Genomic DNA, 19,034 nt, shown 5'->3' on the forward strand with positions numbered 1-19,034 from the left:
TGAGTCAGTGTACACTATATTCACAATCACACAATCTTCGTTCCCTGTTAATATTTCTTACAACGCCAAAGTACATGGGCGATGGTGACCACTTAACATCAGGTGTCCCATTTGCCCGCCTACCTATAACATAAATAAAAAAGTCTCCCTGAAACTAATAATAATCGTAATCTCCAAACTTATTTGCGTTCTTAAACGTTGACGTGTGTGGAATCCCAGGGGGCGTGGCCACTAAAAAAATCTCATTAAGTTTTACTGCTACTTATATTTTGCCAATCTATGTCCGAGCCTACTCTATAGAGTAAACCCTGATTTCTGTTGATTGGCAGCAGCGGTTTGACCTAACAAGGGGTATTTATAAAGTTGAACAGAATACTGAAGATGTTAATTTTCAAACATAAGACCTAAGTCTTCCTTATTTTGCCTCTATAAAATTTTTACAATTCCATATAATATATGGATATACGGATAAGATTTGTCATCGTAAATATTTATTCATATTCTCAATACACTTGATTATTTATAATTTTAAACTGTAGTCTCATCTAAATAAAGAGATAAGCAGATTTTGAATATTTATATGTGATTATTTTTGTTACAATTGTAAGAATATGTAAATGATTAAGGAAATAAAAAAGACAAACTTGTAGATTGCACAAAACATTTTAATATAAACTTAAAAAGTCGTACAACAATATGAAAAATTATTATTGACTAATTATATCCGCGGACAGGAGAACCGCTTTAACTATGTTATGCAAATATACTATCTTTAACACTTCCATCGAATATATCTTACAAAAGAAAGAAAAAATAAAAAGTATTTTTATTAATAAAAAATCTCATTATACTAAATTTTATTATATTATAATCTTACATTATAGATTTTATCTACAAAATACTGTACCTTTTTGGTCAGTTTTTCAATCGAGTTCCTATAATTACTTTACGTAATTTATTTTAATAATAATAGGACATAAAATACGTATTAAAGGTACTGAAATAATACAACTAGACTTAATCTAAATCAAAATATAAAAATAGTAAAAAAATAGTTGCAAATTTCCGTATACAACTTGTCATTGTTGTGCATCTGGGGCTGTCGGTCCACACGGCTCGCCTTCAGCGATATATTAACACAACATTTATAACATTCTAATATATTTGAACGTAGTTATCCTAACAGTTATTAAATGTATGAATTTTTTGAAACAAGCCGGCCGTGTGAACCGACAAGAGTGACGTCATGACGCGTGACGTGAACATCCGGCGGCAGGTGGTGTCGCAACCAACGACAAGCTGCCTACCCGCATACCTAAGCACAGTTACCTATAGCTAAAGTCGACCTCGATTGAAATACTGAACACAATTGCCAAGTGAAATATAAAAAAGATAAATAACACATAATATTTTATTATTTTAATGAATTTGCATGCACCCGTTAGTTTATGAATTGAGAAATATTTTTTTTTTATCATTTATCCACATCCATGTCTTTTATAACAATATTATATAAATTTATCATATAGACTAAGGCCGGCCGCCGCGATGGGTTCGACCGGCAATGTACACAAGGACTAATATCTTCTTAAAAAAATACTGTTAGATTGAAACGTAGCTAATCCTATAATATTTCATGTATATCATAATTATTATAAGGGTACAATCGTACAAGAGATGATTACACTAGGTGAGATCTCCGACGCCTTCGGGCGGCCCGCCGCGCCGTCCGACCGCGTCCGACCGGATATGCAAACATTTATATATTATGAGTACAACACATTTCAGTACGCTATATTCTTAGAAAGTATCATTTTATTTCTCAATATTAAAAATACGTAATTTCTCTATTGGCATATCGTATCCACGTGAAAAATTAGATAATTCGCGTACGAATATATATTTATGTATACATAATTAAATATCAGTATTTATTTAGATCGGAGGACGTATGTATACAGGCTCGCTCTAGAAGGTACGTCGTCGTAAGCGCACGCGGCCTCACGGCCCTTCGCTCCCTTAAACACTACGAATATTATATCGATATCGAACGAAGACATCAAAAATTCGACTCGGCTTTAAATAGTACGAAAATAAATCGCCGGCGAGTCGCGCGGCCGATTATTGCCTATCGATAAATTTACACATCGACGTAACGAACGAGAATACAAAAAGTTATGGAAAATCGTACGGATATCACAAGCGGCGGGCGGCGCGGGACGCCCCCGCGGAAAATAAAAAAATAAATCGCGGCGCGCGTCTCTCTCGTAAAAAAGTAAAGACTCTATGAGCGGATCGCGCGGGGCGGCTAGTGCGCAGGTGCGGCTCAGTTGGCTAGCAGCAAGTGCGCTGGCGGCGCGTAGGACGTGGTCGGCGCGCCCGGCGCTGCGTCGCGCCGCGCCATGAAGTACGCCGCAGGGTCCGTCGCCGGCGACAACGCGCGCGCTGCCAGCTGCTGCTGCACCGCCCGCTGCTTGATGTAATTGCTGAACTCGGTGGGCGACATGCGGTTGGCGCGTTTGCTGCTCGTTTTCAATTTGGTGCTTCCAAATTTGGTTTGCGCGAATGTGGCAGTTGTGAAGGTTAGAGGCTGCGCTCGGAAAGGCGGGCCGGGTGAAAAAGCCGCAGGTGCGGGTGGTGATGGGGTCGCAACTGGCTCCACAGGCCGGAAACACTGCGCTTCCGGGTTAAATGCACGGGTTACCTGTGATATAATACAATACGTTAATTAAATGTTTATGTATTATACTAAATTTATTATACTAAGTTTATTTTACCATATTAAAAAGTATTTAAAAATGGTTTTCATAAAATAGATAGTATATAAACTGATATAGTTATTATATCTAAGACAAGTACCTCTCTATCGGTCCTTTCGTCAGCGGCACGTTCGTCGCTGCTAAACAGCACCTTTACTGCACCCTTCTCGCCGATGCGGTATGACACTTCGCCTGGAAAAAATATTTTGTTAAATTATTATATAAATCAGTCATTATTATATAATCAGTTATGTAATTAAAACATTATTATTATACATGATATATTGATTTTGAACATTTCTGTTTGTCCTGAGTCTAGGTGTAATTAACTATATAAGTATGTATTTACAAAAGAAAAATAGTGTATGTAGTATATCAGTTGTCTGGTTTCCATAGTACAAGCTCTGTACAAGCTTAATTTGGGATCAAATGGCCGTGTGTAAAAAATGTCCTAGGATATTATATTTTAATAATAATGAAACTGATTTATGCATATTTTTTAACATTTATATTGTTTTAATTACATATAATGTGTTACAGAATGCAAATAAATATAAATAGGTCGACAGACATGCATATCGGCCCCCAGATGGTGAGTGCACATAGACATTGGCGCTGTATAAGAAATATTAACCATTCCTTACGCTGCACTAAGATGTCATGTCCCTTGTGTAAGTAGTTACGCTGACTTGAATGATTGTAGTTATAAAATGCCGTTTAAAACAATATGGTAGTCGGTATATTTGGTATATTTGGAAGGGCTTTGTGCAAGGTCGCCGGGGTAGGTACCACCCTCTCATCAGATATTCTACCTCAAAACAACAATACTTGGTATTGTTGTGTTTCGGTTTCAAGGGCGAGTGAGCTAGTGTAACAGGTACAAGGGACATAACATCTTAGTGCCAAAGGTCGGTGGCGCATTGGTGATGTAAGCGATGGTTAACATTTCTTACAATGCCAATGTCTATGGGCGTTGGTGACCTTTCATTTCGTTGATACCTAGTCATAAAAAAAGAAACTTAAAAACAAAACATTAATTTATATACCTGGATCAACCCAAACAGCAAGATCCCGCGGAAGGTGTTCCAATACATCCCGGACTGGGACGCCAGATTCTCGTGCCGCTCGCTCTAGAACTGGGTCTAAGGGACCACCGGTTTTTAGACATCGAAACGCTGACCCCCGGCATGGCCGGTCCGGGTACCAGTGACCCCGGAATTTATCTTTAAGCGCTTTTTCTAATTCTTCCCCGAATATGTTGACGCGCCGTCTTGGTAGCTTGTTGTATAGGTATGATATGACAAAGTTAAGTGCGACTTGTACTTCAATATGCATCGTGGGTTTTACTGTGGACAAAGAAAATATGTTTGTTCATCTTAACTGTTCTGATAATCATGAAAAAATAAAGAGGAATTACATCCAAGACATTTTTTATGCACTGTCATTATGTGCGCATAAATAATCTGTGGCAACGACAATAACCATCGCAAACGTGGCAACACACTTTGAATAATTATAAAACTAACGTCACAATTGAACCGTTATTTTTGAATTGCACTTCTTAACACATTAATATATTAAGCACATTTACCTATTTAGTTAATTATCTTACGATAAATTACTTAAATATTATTTCGAAAGAATGATCAGCTGTACTCATTGATAGTGTTTCGTAAAATGATCTATTCGTCTCACAAAATCACGTATTATCTCAAGATCGATATTTTTTATCTCACTGATAACATTCGTTACTTGAAAACTGAACGAAACGACTTAAAACCTCACGTTAGCTAGAAATATACCGTTTGAGGTAATAGACAATATATTTATTTAGAGCGTTTAGTTTTTCTAAAATGAAGGTAACTAAACTTAAATCGAATATAGCTCTAATAGAGTATAATATGAAGTGTAATCAATTTCATTACTTTTAAGGATGTTGGAAATTTATCGATGCGCAGCGCAAATCATGCTTACGCACGCATTCGAGCCCGCGTAATACACGATACTTGGGAAAGCGAATGCGCTACGACGGTTATTTATTTATCCACAATTAACTATTATGTCGTGCAAAGCAGCGCGTTCGTTCGCGCAAACGCGTTCCTGCGAGGTACTTCTTGCGACTGTTTCTGCTGTATTCTAATTTTGAGGACGTCGTTCCGTATATTTATTTTAGATTTTATTTAAACGATTGTAGTGTTGTTAATAATTATAATTAGTAGTAGACTAGAAAAAAACTTACGCAGTAATTAAAGTTAACAAAGACAAAGTACAAACCAGTCATTCTAGCTAGATTATTAGAATAACCTGTGTTAAGGATGGCCAGCCATAGCTCTTTTTGCAGATGTGCATTACACATTACACTACTACATTATGTAAAAAACTGGCGGTGGAATTTAATCTCAACAATTTTTATTTGTGCAGATATTAAAAGTAATAAAACGTATTTCAACAAAAGGTAGTATATATATATACCATCCGTTTAAATACTAATATCTATTGATTTCATTAATGGCATTAATTCGTTTCTGCGAAACTGCGGGCTACTGCTTAATGTATATTTAAGTAGGTTTAAGCAAGGACTTGCTATTAAATTTTATAATATGTTTCCCTCCTTTGTTTGGTATAAATTTCATCGAATAATGCCTGGTATATATAATAATAACATTTTCTTAAAAATGATACTCATAAGTTTCAATAAACGCAATAAAAAAATATCTTTTTAATAATAATGAAGTCGCATTAGCTATTTGTTATGATGCGGGTTATTGTCCCTCTCTATTCAAAAATAGAATGTGTTTTCGGCATATTTTATCTTCGTCCCGAATTAACTTCAGCGTTTCACAGATGTTACAAGTGTGCTAAGCGAGCCATGGATAAAGAAATCAAATGTGTTTTTATAGTTCAAAACATTTTTTTTTTGTTTTATTAAAATAAACAACGAGTTCAATATTGGAATTTTAAATTATAAATACATTTGCACATTAGGAATTATATTTTTTTAATTATCTGTGGCTTTTGAGAATATATTCTTTAATCAATATGTATTTAATGGGTTATTTAAATGATATCTATGTTTTATTACGAAAGTCGTATGAATTGTGACATTTACTCACGTTTTAATATGCAGCGAGCGTGCTTATTTGTAATATAGAAAAGAAACCGTGTGTATACTATAACATGGTTAAAGTAAAGAATGTATCATAATCAAGAAAATAACTAACGTTTCACTGTTTTTAATTAAAGGTTTCTGGGAGCGAAATTTTTAACACAAAACGTTATATGTATAGTTATAGTATATATACATCCCATATGGGTGTCATATTTACTAGGCTTCTATTGAAATTAAAGTTAAGTTGAAAATACAAATTAATACATGGCAATAAATGTCGAGATTAATTTTTAAAAAAACACAGTTGTTATAATATTGTCCCTTGAAATTTTTCAATTCATATTCAAAATCATATTTTAACGAAATATTCTTTATTTACATCATTGTTTTTCGAATCGTCAATAAAGTCAAAAAACTGACTTACAAAGTCGAAATAAATAATCTGCCAACAGGCATCATAAAAAAAAAAAATTGCATTTTATACAAAATTATTTTGCTTTTTAATCAATAGTTATTATATATTCAGAATATTACCTTGTTTTTGTTCTCTTTAATAGTTTTAGATCGCAAATATTTTATATAGAAAGTCGAACTAGATAAACCTACAACGTAGCTAACACATGTACATATGTATAGAGAGTTAATTGGTCTATGTACATAGTAGGTGCACGTGACATTCCTGTGAATAGTTAACTGTTGTCGAGTTACGTGCGTTTTCAACTTTCTGCTAAAATAATTGCTAGTTTTGAACGTTAGTTCAAAAGCTGTCTACAAAAATGTACATGTATATTTTTTTCGTATCGCTATTTACAATTTTTTTACCGTTTGTTAAATAAAGAACATCGAATCCTAATCGGAATGGAATATTATTTTTAAATATTACGACTATATTAAATAAAGAAAACATGGAACTTTATTAATCTTACTTAATTGATTAAAATATATGACAGTCGAATTGTGTTTTGAAAAACAATATAATTATAGATTCCATTTTTGTACAATAGATTTAATAAAACCCACTATGATATTTTTGGATTTCTTAAACTAATAAAATAATCTATTTTCCAGCCCAAGCCAGTCTGTCGTCAGTCAGCAATTTCAATATAATATTGGTTCTTGTAATATATTCTACCTTTATTTGATTGCAAGCAAACACGTGGATAGATGACGGGGGGTTCGCTCTGCTGTATATAATATTGTAGACCTTTCTGACCTTTCAAAGTTTTAATTCGAATTTATCAAAAGAAAAAAAAGTCCTTGCGAGATTTTTTTTAAATTGCTCCATTAGTAATATTTGCAGCGCTGTGAGTGTTAATGCTGTTTTTAAACAAATCGATGTAATAACCACAAGCATTTCAAGGTAGCGATTATAAAAATACTTGTTTTATTAGAAATATAAATAAGACTTTTAAAAGGGGATGTTTAAACATAATGGAATTTAAGGGATATTAAACTTATCGTTAATTTAGTTTTTATTGTAAATTATGTTGGTATCATTTCATGTCTCAATACATAAAATAAATAATTAATACTGTAAGGTAATTTTAAAACAAAATAGGATTGATACAAATATATGTGTTATGTAAAATAAGAAAGAGAACACAGTATTTTTATCATTGGCAGTTAAAATGGAATTCTAGCAGATTATTCAACGACAGAAGAATATTTCTGTTTTCTTTTCACTTTAAAATGGGTTATTTCTCTGCAACGTGACTTCAATCCACGTGATCGTGATCTCTAAGTAATGCAATTCATGAGCTCGTATTTTGCTTTGTAATACTCTACAAATACTAAGTAAAAATTTTATGGCAAATTTTCTTTAACGTACATAATATATAGTGTTTTATCAATATAGGTATTTACATATAGACAATAAGCGCTACGTTATTTTATTTTTTTATGTCAGAAAAAAAGTATTCATTAAAAATAAGAATTATGATTTTACAAAAATATTTTTTTACAAAAGGCAATATAAATTACTATGTTTGTAATGCTAATTGGTAAAATTTTTTATCATATATTTTTGAAATAATAATGATTATAATTAAAATTGAGAATAATGTTAAATAACTTTCACATTATTAATATACCTATGTATTTAAATTACGATATTGTTGCTTCAATCATTTTAGTCAAAAGGCAAGATTACAATGCCTCGACTTGGTAAGCCAACCAACAAAATACTTACTTTGAAGTTAACTTTTAATCCGTCTGAATGCAGAATACGAACGAGTGAGTTGTATTTTACATTGAACTATTTACCTACGTTATATTATTTATTATTAAAGATTACGTAATAAAACAGTTTTATAAAAAAATATATTATACTTGAATTATATAGATATATATACCAACTAAAAAACTTTTATTAAATTGTTTTTGTTTGTTTATTATCCGATTAATATCATATTCAGTTTCTAGTTTTATATTATATTTATAATCAGTACGTTTAAATATTTCAATGTTTTCTTTGAGTTTAATCAATGTTTTTTTTTATTAAGAATTATAATTACTCATTAAAACGTGCTAATTTATTTATTGATCAGATAATAACCAGATGATGACTGATTAAAACGTATAATACGAATAATTAAAATAACTATAGAGATGATCTTGAACGTTACAATTTTATACGCTGTCTCTCCAATTTATTTCCAATTTAGATAAGGGCTTGATGAGAGGATGCTGCAATAAACGGACCTGGAAACTTTTACTTGCTTCTAGAAGTTTCGAATAACTTTGTTCTATAGAAATGGTTATTTCGAACGAGAAACGATCTTCGTTAACTTTACCTCGGGATATTATAAAAGTCTTTGTAACTTACTATTAGAGAAAATGTTTAATATAAAATTTATTACTAAATGACAAATTAATTAATAAGAATTGAAATTAATGTTAGATTCCGTTCTTCCGTTATTGATTTCCTTTCAAACACGATTCACGGTAAATTATAAAGTTTTTTGAGGTGAATGTTGAAAATAAATGCGTCTGTAAAATTACTATATATATGTTATCAATGACGGTATATATTATTTTGCTAATGTTCAAAAAAATATTATTTAGAAATATATAAATAGAGAGGGTGTTGGTATCATATACTACGTAAATATTAAGATATAAAGTCTATATTTATCATGGGAGAGATAGTGACGTTTCTGTGTCTGATAAAAATATATATAGGAATACAAATCGGAGTTATTTTTGTAATACAAATTGTCAAACAGAATCAAACATTGACATCAATATTGACATTTATTAAAATTATTCGATTAACAAAGACTTTGGGAGCAATATTGATTTAAGTTTCACCAATTTAAACAAATTAATTGACTTCATACAAATTCAGACGAAAAGTAATAATATAACAGTTAACAAAATGTACTGCTGCTGTACTCATATTGATAATAATAGGAAGATAATAATGTACAGTTAACATTTATTAATTATTGATTTTACAAAAATCGACATAAAAAGTCAATTCAGTTACGTATTGTTTAAACACACGCATAAAACATAATTATGGAAATCATGCAAGTCGTTGCCATTGATTTTAAAAATCAAAAAATCTCGCAGCGGGAGAAATTAAACCTAAAACCGTACTAAGAAATGGACAAATAGAGTTCATGAGATGACGAAGAATTGTAGCAGGAAACATTAAAATTAAAAGAACGTAACAGGTAGGGGTAGTCTATTTTATATCCACATCCATTCATTAAAAGAGATAGACCGATATTTAGACTATAAATAGATAGACATATAAATATAATATAATAGATAGATTATAAATTAATTGAAATGTAATTGAAGTAATTGTGCTTGTTAATATACGTATATTACGTAGTATGAATGAATGATTAAGACCAGGCCGTTAGATAAGTGGCGAAAGCAATCACAGATCTCCTCTTTCTGGTTTTCATGGACAAGCTGGCCGAAAACCAGCTAGATCTGCATAGGGATCCAGAATAACACTTAGATCAAATAAGGCCCTTCAAAGAAGATAAAGACCTAAAGCAATAAAGATGTCGCGACAAGAAAAAAAAATGACATGAATGTGGAAAATAGATAATTAAAAAAAACTGATTCGTTTTATATTGTAATACTTATGTGGTGTTGACAGTATCACCGGAATGCAGTACTTGGACTAAATGGGTGCTCTCTATAAAAGTACTCACACTATACGCCCTTAAGTCGGGTCTAGAAGTCGTGTTGTAAAACTATTAATATTTATTATTATTAGTTCAAATATACTTTATATATTACATAACATATGAAAGCACTGGTAAGCTTGTCTATAGGATCCGTGAGAACGTGCTTGTAAGACTCGTGAGTTCGATTCATGTTATCTAAGGGACTTAAAAATGCTTTGACTATTTATGGAATTGTAGAATACGATGTATTATTATTGATCAACCTTTTTAAGATGTCTCTAAGGTGCGAAAGTATCGACAATGATTGAATATGTATATGAATGTGTATATTATGTATTAATATATATAATATGTGTATCCTACAGAGGGTAGATCAGTCAACGTGTTAAGAATTCGTATTGATAACATTAAACTTTTACGTCATCAGTTTAAATATTTATGTTGAATTTTAAACGAAAACGAAATACAGCTCGGGCAGTTAGTTGTTGAGAAATTCAATTTATTTTATTGCCTTCACTCGAAATAAATCAACGAGTGTAATAAATTTGAGAGGACTAGGTACGAGTGTTTGTAATTTCGCGTGTGAAATACAATGGAGTTCGGAACGTAGCGGTTTCGCGACGTCACAGTATTACGTGTGAACGCAAATATTAGCTATGCGTTTTATTCATCACTCAAATACCTTATTTGTATCATAATCAATTCAGTTACCCTTTATTATGTTATATACGACTATCATATTGTAAGTTAAGCTTACATGTTCCATTGTTAAGAGCATTTGAATCTTAAGAATGGATACAAAATTAATCTCATATTTGATTCTACGTGTGTAAATTCAGTTCAAAGTCAAAAATGTTCAATAACTTTTAAGGTTTCATATGTGTGTAACTGAGTGTATCTGTGACTGTGTAGCTCTCCATACGAAAGAGCTCTTCAGCGGTCAACAGCATAGACACGAAATTTTATATATAAAAACTTGTTTCAAAAAACTTTTTCATACTATTAATTTATTTTTTAATTTTATTATATAATACAATATAATTATAGGTATGTAATTTGAGTCATAATGTGTTTTTACTTCGTGTCCATAGAATTTATTTATATGAAAAAAGTAAAGAAAGCAGTTTCTATTTATTATAAAATTGTCTATAAAAATTAAAAGTGAGCTGATTATAATTAAGTTTATGACCTCATCAGCAACCAGCAAACTCAAGTTTCTAGATCGGGTTAAGCTGCTAATACGTATTCCGATAACGATTAAGTTACCTTCTTAACTTAGTTTGCATATAGTTCATTATGATATCTATAATAAACTAGCACACGAGTCTTTTTTTAAGTTTTTAAATGTATATTTTTTTAATAAAATAATAACGTTATGAAAAAAATGTAAATCGAAATGTTTCATCTAAAATAGTTCTAAACACAAATTACTTAGCTTATCACCTCGGTTCGAACTATGCGCTTTTCATATATTCTACCCCTAAACAGCAATACTTCGTAATGTGTTCCGGGTGAGTGAGCCTGTATGACTACAGGCAAGGATATAACATTTTAGTATCCAAAGTTGGTGGCACATTCGCGATGGGACGGACATGACCCGTGTTGACCAATTCCCATCAAGTGGCCTATTGGCCTGACAGTCTTTAATTAAAAAAAAAAAAAACTGCCGCACGTCTATGACTATTTACTCAGCGTTGTCATTGCAAATCTAGGGCTGGTTCCTGTTATTAAATAAACTAAACAGTCAGATTTGGGTAAATATTATTTAATTACTTAAACTTATGATCTTAAAATAAATATACATATATGGCACGTGATTAATTAAAAATAAAAATTGACCTTTATAAATTAAAACACGGTTCTTGTGTTAAGGCATCGATGTGACCTTCAAAATATCACCACTTAAGTTATAAGAGATAGCGTTTATAATATTTATTAATTTGCGCTACGTTTTATTAATTTAATTGAAATATATTTATATATTTGACAAATTCTATTTATATTTTTATTTTAAATTAGTGTATTCAGTTATTGGAAATTAAATATTTTGAATGCGTGACTAATTTGAAAATGTGAACACAAAAATAACTTTTATTTATACGAAGCTACGTTCTAATATAAAAAAATACGAGTTTCGAAGTATTCTAAGGGTATGAGGAATAATAAACAAATAAACAAACAAATAAATGTTAATATCTATGAAGTTATCAAAGTTCAAGAAGTAAAATTAATGTGGATATAAGAGTGTTGTATGGTAAGTAATATATGTAAATCAAGAAATGTTTGTAGTGGTTAATATGCAAATCGTGTGGAATATGTAAATATTTGGTTTATTTATTTTTACGCCTTCTACTATTGCAGCAGGGTATATAATGTTTCGTTTCTCATCACGACCTTCTCAACGACGGGAGTGGATTGAGGTTTAATGTCGCGACCTATTCACCCGGAATGTATAACTGGATGTAGTGCCTTGTTACACTTAAGCGGTTAAATTTATTGATTGAAGATTGAAACCCACATACAAGCATAGGTTTGAGTTTAAAGTTTTGAATTTGCAATAATTACCATATTTCCATGTACTTAAAAATATGGACATTATGTCGTATTATTATTATTTTATATTTATATGATTATAGATTTTATGATTTGTCGCAAATATGAAGTGATACATATAAAAATAGTATATGAAATAGTTGACTTATATTGTATTATAATAAATCAAATCAAAATGATTGCTTAAATATAATTCTAAAATCATTTTCAAGAGGATCAAAATTAAATATATATTTGTGTAAGTTATAAAAGGGAACAATAAAACTTATATTATCTAATGGTCTGCAAGTAAAATAATAATTACATGAATGATAGAAATCTCTAAACATAAACAAATAGTTGAACAATACAATACGCAATAGAAACATAGACAAGAAATTGAGAATGAAAGTTATGTCATGACATATATTTCTTAGTAGTAAACAAATACATTTTTCGTGGAACATAAATTATGAAATAACCTCGCATACATCACACAAACTTGGGATTATAACCCTTTCCATTATAATAATAGATACCATGATTTATTCATAAGGCTTTTCCGCAGAGTCTTTATTAAAAATATATCAAATGTTTACGACATCTGTTGTCTGTGTATAAGACAGGAATAATACGAGAAATTTAAATTATAAAATCTCTTGCAAGACGTCCTGTCGTCGCAGACATTTTTACAGCTTCCAACTCATCTCGAAATCGATTCACGAGAACGAAACCGAGCGTTGGAGGCGTACGGCCTTTAAGTTCTGTCCTATTTATATCAGTAACCCAGTATCGATCCGTCGCCCCACTGCCCGACAACCCCTGACTTAGCACATTCAATAAAAACACTTATAACAATGAAAGCAAAGCAGATATTCGTGCGTTCATCTCACACTTACCGCCTGCCGCTTAAACGTTCGGGACAAATTGACTTCTGACCATAATTAACAATATATTTTCTATTTGTGTGGACTATATTTTGATATCATCGCCGATTATATATGTGACGAAAATAGGATTACGAAAGATGTTTATGGAATGGAATTGTATTTATTATGATTTGTATGAAAATGTTTTGAATTCATTGGGCTTCATAAGGTGTTATGGATTTAGAATGGAGGGTATTTCAGTATCATAATATGCGGTGTAAATTACGTTTGATGATGTCCTTCTGATCGATTTTGACCACGACGTCCATTCTCAAGGAAGATTAATGCCAATAGAACAACAAATCGAGTAAGACCATAAAGAGTTCAGGCTTTACTTGCTTACCGAGGCACGTGTTAATAATTATCAAACTGGATTATGGTTGTTTGAATGATACTATCTCGGCAGAAATAACTATTTTTGGGCTTCAGGTTCGAACGCAAAAACCCATTTTACGCCTTTCTGAACTAGCCACTTATTAATAATTCAGTAAATAAATTAAATAACCATTTTATACGTACTTTACAATATGATTAACTTTGTATGGCTATATCTAATTATGTATGTGAGAACCGAAAAACAATAGGCAAAAATCTCTTAAGGCGTAAACAAAAACCGTCAGCCGACTAAATGGCGTTTACAGACATTAAACTCGGTGATGAATAGAAGATAAGACGTTAAGTTGTATTTGACGGGTTTCGAAAGTGATTTTTTTTTTCATAAATGGTCGACGGACAAGTGGTGACCCTTTTTTTTATAACGCTGGAAAAACGCGTTACGCGTTTCCCTCACGGGAACAGTGGGGGGTATGTGGGGCTCGCCGGTGTCCAATGCGCCGAGTGCGCCCCGAACATCGGAATACCCACTAAAAAACCAGCGGTACGCTTTCCGTCTTAACGAGGAGCGCCACGGGATCGCATGCTACCGTGACGCTCTGTCTACGACAAGTGGTGACCCATTGAGGTCTTGAATTATAAAAGTTAACTGGTTTGGTTGGTTAATTTATATCATACAGCAGTACGTTACTACACACAAAGTAAAAAACATAAAAACAAACAGAAATTAAAGCAAACGTACATATACTTTTATCAGAGGAGTAAATGAAAAAAAGTACAAAGAATAATGTTGAGAAATAGTGTTTTCTCTGTTTCAAGTCACTAGAACTAGCGAATGTGTTCTAGTTGAGATAAATACAAACATTACTATTTGAAACCCTATTCGCGTGATCGTTCATTAATTTAAACGACTCTAACGCCACCTCACCTTCAAAGGCATTCGCTCGTGCGCATAACAACATAAGCTTACATAAATACATTAAAATATATACTAGCAAAACTATATAAAGGGTAACTTTGTTGTACCCTTTATACCAATAGTCATAGCGATTGAACTGTGTTAAAGTACATTAATATTAATCAGATATACTAAGATCTGTTTTTATATAAAACTTCCGTACTACTTACTTACGTACTTAGCTGATAGTAGACGGGTAAATGATACATAGGATATTAAAACTGTTATGATAATGACAATATCTGCTGATTAATAAGGCAATTGATATTTCATCTAAAATTGCTATATTCCTTGAGTGTGTAGATTTAATTACAATATCAATTGTTCTTCACAACAAGAACAAGTCAGTTCTAATTTTAACAACACTTTAAAAAGATTTAGAAATTGTTTCATTGTATATAGTATATTGTTCGAACATTAAAACAAAAAGTCACAGAAAGGATCCGCTACCGCTCATGAGTTAGACAGCAATGATATGAATAGGTTGCATTTGTCTACGTTCCACTAGTCTGCAGCTAATAGACTGATGTATCGTTATGGCCTAATAATCTCATCTAACGATATCTCCTAACATTAGTCAACGTTAGAGACTATGAGCTTAAACGGAATTTACTTCAGCACTCTCTTGTATACGACTGACAAACACATTGAAATCTTACGTCAAACTTTTAAAAAAGACAAACACATTGAAATCTTACGTCAAACTTTTAAATGTGTTTGATTTTTAAATTCCATTTTATTTTAATATATTTTTAGGCAAGATTCTCGTACTGGTTATAGAGCATCTTTAATTATGTCATTTAGGTAAGGTAAGTTTTTCGAAATAGCCTCGAGGGAGATGTATGTCATTCTAAAGATCTATTATCATCTATCATTATACATTACATTACACATATCATACGTCTACTCGTTTACAGGAGCACATAGACAACCTTCTAAAATAAAAGTAAACAACGATTTCGATCGAACCTCCAAATATTTGTGATCAAATTTACGTAAAACACAAAAACTTTCAATTAAGGTTTTTTTTTTAATAGTATAGGTAGGCGGACGAGCATATGGGCCACCTGATGGTAAGTGGTCACTAACGCCCATAGACATTGCCATTGTAAGAAATGTTAACCATCGCTTTGATTGCCAATGCGCTACCAATCTTGGGAACTAAGATGTATGTCCCTCGTGCCTGTAATTACACTGGCACACTTACCCTTCAAACCAGAACACAACAATACCTACCCATTTGAGCTTGCACGAAGCCCTACCACGAGGTAATAAATAACATATACCTTTGTAGAATCAAGTGTTTCCAACATTTAAAAGGTTTTTAAAATCATTACTATATTTAATAGGTATATTTCTGTGGACGTCTATTGATTTAAAAACCGTCCGTCGCAATTTTACCGCTCTTTGAAAGCTTTTAAACATATTTCAGACCTCTGCGAGTAAAGATGGATCGGAAGGAAATATTTAGTTATGTCGACATCGCGCGTTGGTTTTATTATTAGCCGAGCCTTTTGTACTTATTTTACGATATAAAATGTATATTAAGAATTATTATTAAATTTCCTAATCGAAATAATGTTGGTGGTCGAAATTGACAATCCTCCACGGTTTAAAGTTCGAATGGAGTTTTTATAAGATGATGTTTGTGTGTGCGTGCGTGTGTGTCAATACTAATAGTTAAAATCTTAAAAGGACGTAGTTGTTTTTTAGTAGAAATTGTATTACAAGAGAAATGCTAGAAATGAAGCGTATTTCGCAGGATTATAGAGAAAACAAATGGCTGCCGTGACCGAAATCGGTCAGTAGGACATCATAATAATTACTATTCGCATCACAATTGCAACGAATTATTTCACATCTCAGTTGTCTCAACATAAAAAAGTACAAATTTCAGTCAAATTGTAATTTTATTTGCAAACATAATGATGAAAAAATGTTTTTTTTATTGTCAATTTTGCTAAATGAGTAACCAAATAAGAATAAGTACTTAGAATAGGTATTATTTAAAAAAGAACATATTTTACTATACATTACATAGTTTAGACAACTGTATACAAGAGGTCGTTTATTTATAAAAGTTATACTTTTATAAACGCTTTTATAAACGTTTTAAAATCAAACGTTTTTGTTTAACGGTAGAACCTACCCAGACGAGCTTGCCACCTAGTAGTCTTATAGTAACAGCCTGTAAATGTCCCACTGCTGGGCTAAGGCCTCCTCTCCCTATTTGAGGAGAAGGTTTGGAGCTTATTCCACCACGCTGCTCCAATGCGGGTTGGTGGAATACACATGTGGCAGAATTTCGATGAAATTAGACACATGCAGGTTTCCTCACGATGTTTTCCTTCACCGAAAAGCACGAGATGAATTATAAACAGAAATTAAGCACATGAAAATTCAGAGGTGCTTGCCCGGGTTTGAACCCACGTTCATCGGTTAAGATTCACGCGTTCTTACCACTGGGCCATCTCGACTTTTTTATCTCGACCTAGTAGTCTTATTCACTATAAAAGGAAGGGAATGAAATTTATATCATATGAAATGCACTGGCATCAAAAAGGATTAAGTGATATTTGGCGAAATTTTAATTTCGTTCAGTTGTCGTTGTATATGTGTACAATGAACTACATACAAATTCAATTTGAACACATGATATTAATATCATTTAACAAGTATTTTGTAACTGTCACTATTATCTATGCACAACGCTCGGACAAATATGAATCGTAACATGATGACGATTTGCGAACAGAAATCGAGGATTTTGATATGAGATCATTTTGATATTTCAAATTCAAATACAATTATAATCGTGACGTCAGCAATATTTAAAAATTGATTGTTATTATAGTTATATTTGATTCGACTGTAAATTTGACTTATGGAACAAGTTTAATCAATGGAAAACCAAATTTTGGCCTTCACGATTTGAAACTAATAAAATCAACAGAAAATCATTTCAATAATGACAACAAGTCAAGTTAGTGAAAGACGACACTTACATATAGGTACTAGTTTTAACGGTGCCACTTACGTAATGGACGCTAAATTATATGACATTACTGCTGTTAAATCATTTAGTTACTGTTCTTGGGATGACAAATGACAGCTTTATTTTTTCCTTGAAATTTAAATAGAATTTTAGATTTGTAGCGCTTTTCTTTATTTTTAAAAAAATCAAAAATTTATTTTATTTTAAAATTAACATAAAATTTGATATCACCCATATTATTTTTTAAAACTTGAACGATAAAGTAGACGCCATCCGGCTCGAAGGACCAGAATGGTTTCGTTTCCTGCTGTTTAATATTATCGCTAAAGCTGTATTATGCTCGTGAAAGCCATTCAGGAGGTATCTATGCACAATCAGCCGCGAACATCTTCCGGTTTGTGGGTTGGGTTGATACTACCAATTTATAGGGCGTCGCCATCTGTTAAGAGTTCATTCACAGCTAACGTTACGTAAACCCTTTGTAAATACGTGTAAGTTATTGTTGCGCTATTTGAACAAGAAATGGGATGTTGCTTAATTAACAGAAACATTTACACCAATTATTATTGTTAATTATCTGGGGATTCCCGCGTTCTATAGCTTGCTTAACGATATTTATGTTATAATAAAAAACTTTGAAGATATTTTGCGAAAATAGATCATGATAATATTGGGCGATATTCTTATCTGATAAAAAGTTTTGAAGATACATATCAAAAACATACACTATGCAAAAATGTTCTAAATATATATATTTTATAAATGTTTCTATATTCGAACGGTCGAACTAATTATCGCAAATCTAAGTTAAGCGTTTTCTCTTTTTCATATAAAAATATTTATCCTCCGATTATCACTAGATTTTACCAGTATCTAATTTGTTTAAGTGTTTTAAAGACGTCATCACGCTTATTTTGTTATTGAAGCTTAAGTTTATATTATTCATAATAAAATAAAATATCTTCTTTTTTTTTTTTTAAGTAATTGAAATTTCTATGTATCAAGGAAATGTAAGTTCTGCGGCATTCTACGTGGTCATCTTTTGTGCGGTAATAATATATATTTTTTAAATTATTTATTTATATATAAAGTTGACAAAAATTAAGACAAAAAGTGGTACCACAATTACAAGTGACAACTGCATGAACAATAAAACATACATTACAGAATTAAAAAAAATCCTCTAGTATTTGTTCGGTTTAGTCCTTTATCATTTAAGTTTTTTTTTAAACCAATTTAAGTCAATGTTTTAAACTAATTTGGTGATTTGT

General features: G+C 31.7%; 1 protein-coding gene across 2 annotated transcripts in view; it reads right to left on the minus strand.

The window, feature by feature from the left end:
- Nucleotides 1-644: 644 nt before the first annotated feature.
- The window catches only part of LOC126770075 (protein Tob1), a 41,398-nt gene continuing 23,008 nt past the window's right edge, over nucleotides 645-19,034 (minus strand). For both annotated transcript variants that reach the window (XM_050489227.1, XM_050489228.1), the window contains exons 3-5: nucleotides 3,806-4,105; nucleotides 2,860-2,951; nucleotides 645-2,704 (exon numbers count right to left, since the gene is read on the minus strand). In XM_050489227.1, the coding sequence (XP_050345184.1) occupies nucleotides 2,327-2,704; nucleotides 2,860-2,951; nucleotides 3,806-4,094 (759 nt within the window). In that variant the 5' untranslated portion in view covers nucleotides 4,095-4,105 and the 3' untranslated portion in view covers nucleotides 645-2,326. The remainder of the gene's footprint in view (nucleotides 2,705-2,859; nucleotides 2,952-3,805; nucleotides 4,106-19,034) is intronic.

The sequence above is a fragment of the Nymphalis io genome, chromosome 8, assembly GCF_905147045.1.
Source record: "Nymphalis io chromosome 8, ilAglIoxx1.1, whole genome shotgun sequence".
In the NCBI taxonomy this organism is placed as follows: Eukaryota; Metazoa; Arthropoda; class Insecta; order Lepidoptera; family Nymphalidae; genus Nymphalis; species Nymphalis io.